General features: G+C 41.2%; 3 protein-coding genes across 3 annotated transcripts; 1 reads left to right on the top strand and 2 right to left on the bottom strand.

The window, feature by feature from the left end:
* The first annotated feature begins 1,460 nt into the window (after positions 1 to 1,460).
* LOC122762367 (bcl-2-like protein 13) lies at positions 1,461 to 3,391 on the top strand. Its single transcript, XM_044017564.1, has one exon. It carries the CDS (start codon positions 1,615 to 1,617, stop codon positions 2,737 to 2,739), a length of 1,125 nt encoding a protein of 374 aa, XP_043873499.1. The 5' UTR covers positions 1,461 to 1,614; the 3' UTR covers positions 2,740 to 3,391.
* A 307-nt stretch (positions 3,392 to 3,698) lies between these two features.
* Positions 3,699 to 6,941, bottom strand: bida (BH3 interacting domain death agonist). Its single transcript, XM_044017565.1, has 4 exons — positions 6,774 to 6,941; positions 6,189 to 6,455; positions 4,853 to 4,986; positions 3,699 to 4,588 (listed from the first exon to the last, which is right to left on the bottom strand). Exons 2-4 carry the CDS (start codon positions 6,436 to 6,438, stop codon positions 4,391 to 4,393), a joined length of 582 nt encoding a protein of 193 aa, XP_043873500.1. The 5' UTR covers positions 6,439 to 6,455; positions 6,774 to 6,941; the 3' UTR covers positions 3,699 to 4,390.
* Positions 6,942 to 7,342: 401 nt separating this feature from the next.
* Positions 7,343 to 10,295, bottom strand: LOC122762369 (wee1-like protein kinase 2; the record flags this gene model as incomplete). The annotated part of the gene is made up of 9 exons (XM_044017566.1): positions 7,343 to 7,836; positions 8,308 to 8,456; positions 8,576 to 8,746; positions 8,882 to 8,967; positions 9,051 to 9,155; positions 9,278 to 9,427; positions 9,526 to 9,647; positions 9,741 to 9,910; positions 10,245 to 10,295. Coding segments are annotated over 9 exons (1,158 nt in total), but the record flags the coding sequence as incomplete, so codon positions are not given.
* Positions 10,296 to 10,299: the final 4 nt, after the last annotated feature.

Raw genomic sequence — 10,299 nt, 5'->3', positions numbered from 1 at the left:
TGTCTGTGTCTGTGAGAAAGAACGGCCTCTGCTAGATAAAGCTCACAGGCCTCTTGCTCGTGTGAATTCAAGAAAAGAAAGGCGACATTCTGTGTCTTTTAAAGGTTTAATACACCCAGGTGACACAAGGCACAACAGTGTGTAAAAATCTGCAGAGAGCTCATTTGATTGGAGTGTTAAGCCGTTAAAAATAATAAGCCTCTCCCCCTCTCCTGTTATCCACAGTCCTGCTGGCTAGTTTCACACAGTTCACAGTTATAGCCGTGTCTGGCCTTTCCCTCATTCGTTCCTGACATGGGGCAGCGTTTTTCAGGCTTAACAGCCTCATGTTTTACAATGGGAACGTATTTTCTGTGATAAAACTGCTGCCACTGGTCATAATGTGTGTTTTAAACTTTTATGATTCTTTTTCTTTGTTCACTCAAACCAAACCGTTGCACTGGCTGCATAATAACTATGCTACATATAAACGACTCGGTGTGGAACGTCTCAGGTGTGTGTTTTTGTTCGTTGGTTATTGTAAGTTTATAAGTCGGTAAGTTTTATCATTATTAGTGTCTCTAATTTTGTACCTTTTTTTTAGATTTAACTGTGCTCTACAGTTAGGAAAATACAGTCAGTGTTGAGACACAAGTGAAATATTCACTGTTGTCCTGGAAGTAATCTTTTTATTGTGAAACGCATCTAAATCAGCTTATTGAGGAAGCGAATGTTGGATAATGATGACGAATGATGCTGATGTTTTCATTTAATCTCTCTTGTGCCTCCCAGGATGCTTTGCATGACACTGTGAGTGTCCTTGTGAGGAAAAATAACCCTACCATCATAGGTTAATTATTTTATATATGCTGCCTCAGGAGTTGCAAATTAGCAGTTAAGAACTAAATGACCTTTTAGAAAGCAGATGAATACCTCACTGCCCGCTGCATTCAATTGTTTTCTGTTCAAGTCGCACCTACATGACATGCACATACCATGTTTAAAAAGGCACGTAGTCCTCGAGGGTCTTCCTGAAAATATGTTGAATTACCATTAGGTGGTGACGCCACTGGTTCCAAAAAGAAGTCTGTTTGAATGTAGTAGTAGTTGAAGTATCTGGGAATATTAGCCCACTTCACAAATAATTTCTAATATTGGTGGACATTAAGTCTTCTTCAATAGAACATCACATTAATCTTGTAAATTGTGTTCCCATTTAGAGGAAAATACGATTTTAAGTAAGGCACCTGCTCAGGCGCATACAGGAATGTGGTGGTTCCGTGTCTTGTCTGGCACTCAGGCACTCAGGCCCTCAGACGGAAATACCTCAGCTGTCACCAGATGGACTCCATTATTTTAGTGCAGCGGAGATGAAGAATCATTCATACTTGGATCATTTTTCTCACATGTGTGCAGTTCTGACTCAAATATTTGAAACACTGGATTGATGACAAACAATTTGGCACAAAATATGTTTACCTTTTGAAATAAGGTCATGTGTTGACAATGTTTGCACTCAGAGTGCTTTCTCTACTTAAAAATGCTTTCGATAATCATGTTGACCTCCTTCAGTTACTCAAGCCTGTTACATAATAGGACGTCATTAGAGATGCTTCACCCGGTGTTGGAGCAGAGATGTACAGTATCCTAAGCTCACCTAGTTCACAAAATCCTGACTCTGTTCCTGTCTGTCTACCACAGAGTGAAATATACAAAGTTGGGTCTGACGAGGAGCGAGGTGTGACCATTGCTGAAGACAATAACGACATTTACATCCTCTCGGCGGAGCAACATCCCGGCCAGCTCAGCCCCCCGTCGTCTCTCCTCTGCGCCGGAGATAACGGCAGTGAGCTCAGCTCCTGGCAGACAGAAAGCTTACCCGTGTCTCTGGCCGGACACGAGTCTTGGGCACAGGTTAGTGCGATGGACCCTGAAGACGTCAAGAGCCTGGACAGCAATGAGGGTGTGGCTCTTGTTGAGGAACGCAGCGAAAACAACTCCTCAAACTCGGACATTGTCCATGTAGAGCGTGAGGAAGCTGAGCTGCTGGAGGAAGGCGGTGAAGTTGGAGCAATAGATGAGAGCATGATGAGTGTTTTAGGCACAGAGAGCGAGCTGGCCGAGCTCAGGGAGGAATTCGGGGACCGGACCCCTCCTGTGTCCATTTCAGTCCAGGGAGACTTCACTGCCCCAGGCACTTTGATTTCATTAGAGGAGCCAGTTGTAATAGACACACCTGTAAGCTTGTCAGCAGAATCTTCCCCCTTTTACTCAGAACCAGAGCTGCCTCCCCTGGCCTCAGAAGCTGCCCCTGCTGTTGAACCAGAACCTGCTGAGCTTTTACCTGTTCCTGCTGAAGTACCAGAGCCTGAACCTGAGCCTGAACCAGCTGCTACTACTGCACCAGTGCCTACTGAGGTGGCACCTTCATCTTTAGCCACTGCAACCCCTACAGCACCAACTGGGCCTGAAGTTGCATCAGAACCAGCTTCTGAAACAGAAAAGGAGCCAGAGCCAGTTGCAGTGCCACTGCCAGAAACTGTGGCAGAACCAGCTGTGGCCCCTGTGGCTGCAGCCCTGCTCTCAGAGGCTGCTGAGACTCCTGCAGAAACACCAGCTGAGGAGCCTCCAGTCCAGCCGGAGCCTCCAGTCCAGCCAGAGCCACCATCAGAGCTCCCAGTTCTGCTTTATGGGGGTGCTGCACTAGTGGTCCTCACCGCTGTAATAGTATACAGTATCCTACGCTACAGGAGGAAGTAGAAAAATGCTAATTATGAAATGATGCAGAGAAATAATTCTAACAGGAGACACACTGTGGGACACACAAATTATATTGGATTTATCAATCAGGGCAGATTTTTTAAATTGTGATTTTTCCAAGGTTTCCCCTTACACTAATCAACTTGCTGCTTCACTGACCTGCTATCCTTATTTTCTGTCTTTTGGCATTTCCAACTGTTTCTTTATCATTATCTGCCATTCTTAATGTAAGGTTTTTCAGACTTCAGTCTTTTGTCACTTGGATTGGAAAGTGTGACCATTGTCCCTATCCTGTCTGTTTCCCCTCACCCTCGTTCGTGTGTGTGTGTGTGTGTCTGAAACCTAAGTTCTCATTTAACATTGCTGTGCGAATGTGGGTCTTCCTGTTCTACTTTTGCAGCAAAGGGCATCCATCTATATTTATGTTCTCTTTAATTGTAATGAGTTACTCTGGCACCTTCCCTGGTAAATAAACCAAATATATGTGTGAAAGGTAAAAATTTGTATTTTGATTTTTATCTGAATGCTACAACGAGCATATTTGGTTACATTTAGTTTGTTCCAGTTTTCCATGTTGCACAAAGGATTTCACTCTACATGCAATATGTATTTTTTGTGTGTGTGAATTGAAACATTAAAGATTTTGCCCAAATATTTTGAATATGTCCTAAAATACAAGTCTGCTGTTGCATTGCCCACTTAATTCGATTTATGTGAAGGTATTAGACTTAGTTTTGATTGAATAATAAACTGTGGGTCACGGCTCAAGAGATCCCTTAAGGAGAGAAGCAGGAAATGCACCCAAAGCTTATGAATTCACTCCTTCCTTAAATGAATGTGTATTTCATGGTTGAATTTACTTCCCCATTCAAAAGAAAATCCCTTTTTGGCAGGTGTCTTGTCAGCTTTTCACCCTGTGCAACACCAGGGCTTTTCAATGACAAATGAATGCATCTGTGTTCTGGTGGGTAAGATAAAGACTAATCGCAGTCCACTCTGTTTTAATCAATCAAAACAGCTCCCAAACATTTATGTTTACAGAGAATATTGTGTAAAGTAAAATGAAACAAAGTTTATTAGGAACATTTTGACCACCTGTGTTATTTCTGTCAAACATTTGCTAGAAAGTCATGCGTCTTAGTTTTGTAGTCGTCTAAATAATACATAAGGTGACAGTGTCATTGTGAGTTAACACCATGAAAACGTATGTATGGTTGTTGAACATGGCATTGAAACACATCTGTGAAACATTTGGTTTCAAGGGATTTCTCAGTTTTACATAATTGTGTCAATCAATTTCAACGATGCTTGCTTTAAAAGGGAAACTGATAAAAGTGCATGGCAGCATGAACTGAAAAGCCCCTGATAACGGCACCTTGACTATACTACACTACATAATTTGAACTGGGAACAGTTATACCATTATGGATGTGGTATTATTAATGCTACAGTGTTATTTAAATGTTTCAATTACATTAATGGACTATCATTTTCAGACTGAAAGAAAACTAAAATCCCAGGAGTAATACTGTGTATTTATTTAAGTGGTATTGCGGAAATAAATCAAAATAATGGAATGCAAAAAATAAATTTCAAGTACAAAAAGAAAAGATACAGTTTTATTTTCCCCTTTCATCCTGCAGCTCAAAGGTCACCTGGCAGTTATAGGGTTGATGTACTGCAGTGCAGCATTGAAGAGGTTTCTCAACAACCCTGGGACCTGCTCACACACTCCCCTCACCAGGGTGAGAGTGAGAGCTATGAACACTCTCTCTTGTGGTAGATGCTCCAGTCCCACGCCCTGCCTCATCACCCGCTCTACCTCCACCTCCAGGTGATTTTTCCACTGCTGGAAATACCAACATATAACAACAGTCTGAAATTAATCACTCAAGATTCCCCACAATGTTTTGGTGCTATTATTTAGACAAACAGTTCGAAGGAGATACAGTGTTACTATAAACTGGATAAACTTGACTTAACACTGACAATGTGTCAAATATTTGGGTTAACAAATGGGAGACAATACTTTGCTAATACCACAAGTTATTACAATTATTGAAATTATTATATTATGTAATCAACAGCTCATAATTTCTCACAACACACTCACCTCAGTAGGGGTGGTTGATATATTATGTCTCAGGTTCCTTGTAGCTTGAGCCACAATGTTTTGTTCAATCTGGGCTGCAATTTCTCTCAGTCCTTCTGCAACCTGATGAAGGCTTTCTGCAGCTTCATGGTTTCCTACAAGAAAAAGGTCAATACAATACTTAGCAGGGAGAACTAAACAAGAAATGTAGTCACTATTTCCTGCTTTCACTTTAAGTAATGTATTATTGTGACTGGAAAGAACCCAAACACGAAAGCCAGAGCTGTGATTAAATAGCTGACCCCTGCAGTACCATTATAAGGCTAAACATGTATCTATGTACATATTTAGAATAGAATCGAAAGCCTTTATTGTCATTGTACAGAAACAGTAAATGCGTCAGGTACACTGGAACTACAGATGCCTCATCTAAAAAGGTGAAATGCAACAAACTTAAAAATGATAAATAAAAATGATTTTAGCCAAGCATTCATTAGTATTACTTTAAGCAGCAAAATTGTAAAAGTGAGGGACAGATTTGGATTAAACCCTGTGAATATGTGTATACATATACATACACACACACACACACATACATATATATATATATGTATATATGTATATATATATATATATATATATATATATATATATATATACACACACACACACACACACACACACACACACATATATATACACACACACACTCACAGACAAATATATATATATATATATATATATATATATATATATACACATACATACATATAGACATACATACATACACACACACGCCATACAGGAAGAAAGAATTGGTGATTTACCAAATAATTCAAGATTTAGAAAAAAAAAAAAAAAAAAAACCTTTTGATAAGAAAGAGTACTGACTCTGGGTTAAACTGAGCAGCCTTTGCATAAGTTACCATTTTGGGCTGCAGTAGTTTTTGTTTTTTGTCTGTTTTGGTGCAACATAAGTCAAAAAAGTAAAGGAAGGCTTTTGATGTCATTTTATGACAATGTAGGTTATGGCCCACGGAAGAAATCATTGGATTTCGGTGGTGATGTGTGAAACCAAGCAGCCTTGGCAGAATGTTGTGCACTCCCAGTGTTTTCGCTACAGGACACTGGAAGAAGTAGGATAAGTAACTTCAACAGTACTGTACAGGTGTGTTTAAGTTCAGACTTTGGCACTATCTTATACAATGTACATGATTATTTACAGTTGATTCATCAAGCAAAAGAATGAAAGGTGAATTTATAGGGATTTAGACCGAGAACTATGAGCCATATACTGAGATAAACAAACAGCTGATCTGGGGAAGCGAGTTTGTCACAGTTAGTTTCAGTTACTCACTTGGCCGTTGCAGCTCCACTACAGGCAGGATGTCGTTCAGAAAGACTGAGCTGGGCGAGTGACCATCCGTCTCTAGATCACCGTCGTCCATGAAGCGGCCATTGCAGTTGATGTCCCGGGTGTAATTTAAATCCTTACCCAGAGAGACGAGCTCATCCCTGTAGTCGGAATTTCTACAGTCCGACTGAAGAAAGGCCAAAATGACCAGAGCGGTGTTCTGCTCACTGGTCACACTCCACGGGTCATCCATCGATTAACACACTTGGCCTTTAACACCACAACAACAACAACAACAACAACGAAGAACGTCACCAGTTTGGGTCACTCATTGTAGAAGTGATGAAATACCAGACCGCTAAAAGTGTTTCAAAGGAAAGAGTAAAAGAAAATCCACATAACTTCACACTGACAACAACAACAGCGGAACGATAAACCCTACTGACACTTGACAGTTTACGGGGTAGAGCTAGACCACAAGATAAGCTAACGCGAACATTTTGGTGTTGACATCACACGTTAGCTTAATGAACTCATGTTAAAAGTTGGATAAAAACAAACAAAACAAATCTTTCTTTTATTACTCACATTAGTTCCTTGTGCCTTGTACGAAGGTCCTTCACGCCATACAACCACAAGATACTGGTAAGTAATGCACCACAAATTAACGAGCAATTAGCAGCTAAACAACAGCAGATTGCGAGGATCTGTCTGTCTGAGATGGAGGGTAAGCCCTATAGATGCACCGTGACGCGTTCACAGCCGTCGGAAATCTCATACACAAGACTTTAATGGCGGGGAGTCCGAGTCTACATAATGATAAAACAACTTATACAATACAAATACCACTAGAGAGAGTGGGTCTGATGAAAGAACATATGATATATTGATTTTCTTCCTGTATTTATCTACGGTGTACTGTATGCAAATGACTGGTATTCCCAGGACTTCCTCTAGTTACAGCTTCACCGTTTACGTCATGAAACTAGGTTTTGAACGTTTGATATACAACTTGGAATTACTTCAAATTATGCATGAATATTATCCAAGTTAAAATAATAATCACGAACATTACAGTGTAATGTCTTACCCCTAATCACAGTACATGGTTCACTGCAGCAGTAGATAAGAAGAACACTGCGCTGGAAAGTACCTGCTTTGGCAAACAGCATTTCTTTTTTTTTTAATATAAGTACTTTTTCCATTACACAGCAACACACGTTAAAAGACATGCAGAGATTCAAATTAGAAACTAAACCCACCTGATAAAATTCTTAAAATGTTTATTTACAATTAAAAAAGAAAATAAAACAAAACTTTGACTGGTCAGAGGAAATGCTCTGCAGCAGTGATGAGATGTTGAAATGATCCCTTAGACCAAGTGCTGCCCCAGTCTTTCAGTTACATGAGTCCTATGAAGCCCCACAAACCATGTTGTCATTTTCAGAAGTATTCTGGCATACACAAGTCGGTCCCCCATTATACCATCAGTCACAATTATCCGTGGAAATCATAGGTGACTGATCGCGCTGTGTTCCTGCCAACGAGTCTCCTTCCTGATTTGGCCAGAGGCCCCATCTTAGCAGGTTTCAGCCCGAGAGGGAGGCCCTGTTTGGGTGACAACGCTGCTTGACGAGCCTCCTGGAGCTCTCTGTAGTGGATATAAAAACATTCAGATTTATACCTGTTACATGATCATTGTAATAACTTCATCAAAGCTTAAATTAGATTAAAAGTATAAGACAGTTCAGAGTTATACAGGTGTCATCAAGTTGTTTTTTAATTAAATGTGAAATTGCACCACCTGCTGGTCATATTCATGTAATTCAGAGCCTCAGGGAAATAAAAAATAAAATGGCCCCTTTATACAGCTTATACTTACCCATGAATTAAAAAATGCATCACTGAATGAGACATCAAGACTGTAAACATGTTTCATAATTACTGCAACACACCATTTAGGGGTCTTGTGAAATTATTCATATGCAAAAATGAGTAAAGATGGTCCTGGACTTGTTATCACACTTTTCACTTTCTAGTATAATATAATAAAGAATACATTTTTAATGCCTAACAACGTGAAATACTGCGCCATGGAGACAAAAGCGTGGCTGCAGCTTACTTTTCAAGCATGGCTGTCCTAAACTTCTCTACATTGAGCTCTCTGCGCAGCTGAGCAGCCAACCTCCCAGTCCTCTCCTCCCTTAAGGCCGCGTGCTTGCAAAGCTCTCTGGCAGATGGTCGCTTTCTCGGGTCCGTATCCAACAACAGCTTACAAAGAAAGAACAAAATATAACAGTATAAACTGTATGCCTGCAAGCAATGGATTTATAGGTGATTTTGCTACTAGATGAAAATGTATATTACAGGTGGCAGCTCTTGAAATGTACCTGAAGTAGTCCTCTAAAGGAGGCTGGGAGCTCCTGTGGCAGCTGGGGAAGTTTCCCCTCTCTAAGGCTGTGCCACTCATCTCCATTTTGTGGAAGAGGAGGAGCCCCAGCGGCCAGCAGCATGGTAAGGCCAAGAGCAAAGATATCTGCCTTGGGAAGGTGACTGTAATCCTGGGGAGCAGAGAGACCTTTTACAAAGATGCTAGGAAAAATGTGAAGAAAAAAAAAAAGACTGGATGTATGAACTGTGCCATCTGCTCTGATTCATTATTTTTTTTTTTTAAATGATTAAAACATCACAGTTACCTCATGTAGGACCTCACTGGCCAGAAAGCGACTATCCCCTTCCTCAACTTGAGGATTGCTGCTTGAGGTCACATGACCCAGGTCCCCTACAGAAAACAACAGGAATCACAACTAACAGAAAACTAACTATTTAAAAAGGTAGAAATGTATTTAAGATCAAACGTAATACCAATTTTGTAAACGACTCCAACAGAGGTGCTGCGGTCGTCTTCATCTTCGCTCTCCCCCTCACCTGCCACAGTCGTGCAGGGACGCTGGCAAATGAAAATATTACCTACATAATTCACAGCAGGTCAGGGTGGGGGTGGGGGGGGTGATAAAAGAAAACATACAAGGAATATTAGGTTTAACAGAACAAAATAAGAAATGAAGAGTTAAAACTACTCTGAGACGTACTTGGTTTGATGTCCAAGTGTACCAGGCCTGAGCTGTGGATGTATTTCAGACCCATGGACACTTGTAAGAGCAGATCCTTCAGCTCTGCCACTGAAAACAACTCGCATTGCCCCTGCTGCTTCTTCACAATGGCATCACTGAGACTTCCACCTGTCCCAGCAAACAAACAAAACAAACAAACCACAACTATAATCAAACCACCACTCATTGTTGTTACAGTGAACTACTGACATTAATGTGAAACTTACCATCACAATATTCATTCTGAATAATCATGTGATCGTCCTCTGCCCATGCTGAGTAATAGCGAACAACATGTGGGTGGTGCCCAAGAACAGCATGTGCATACACTTCCTTTAGTGCCAGCTGCCTGACAGGATATTAAAAAAATGGTCAGCATTATTCTCGCTCGGTACACTCGATTGATGTGTGCCTGGTAGAGAGTGACATGCTGCTGACTCACTCGTTGGCAGAGCCTGCCAGGGGACGGCGAGAGCGTTTTATGGCATACAAGCAGCCATCCAGCCTCTTCACACACTTATAAACTGCCCCAAACTCGCCAACGCCAATGCACTCCAGCTCCAGAAACTCACTCTCATAGCGTGTCAGCATGAAGGCTTGGACAGCTCGCTTCTGCCAGATAAACAGACGGACGGGACTTGTGGTAAACCAAAGACATTATCAAAGAAAGAACACACGTCACAGTGCTGTAACAGCCACGGGGACCAGAGAGTTTCTTTGATGAGACCAAATATGGCAGCGCTTCCACAATGGAAGTGTGACGGTTCTGACAGCCCCTTTGTGTCTCGTGATGGAGATTCTTCAGAGAAATCCCGGAAGTTGCAATTTTGGACAATACAGTGAGGAGGCATCTAAAGATGACAAATGCCTGGTGATGAAATCAGATCAGAGGCATCGGAGAGGGAGGGTTACATTCACCAGAAAGCATGGATATAAATAGCTGTACCTTTCGTGGGAGAAAGGCCTCATCATCCTCCTCAGATGACGTCAGACTGTGTTTC

This window comes from Solea senegalensis, unplaced genomic scaffold, assembly GCF_019176455.1.
Source record: "Solea senegalensis isolate Sse05_10M unplaced genomic scaffold, IFAPA_SoseM_1 scf7180000015598, whole genome shotgun sequence".
Classification (NCBI taxonomy): Eukaryota; Metazoa; Chordata; class Actinopteri; order Pleuronectiformes; family Soleidae; genus Solea; species Solea senegalensis.
Note: the sequence above shows the minus strand (reverse complement) of the source record. Positions and strands in the feature narration are given on the sequence as shown.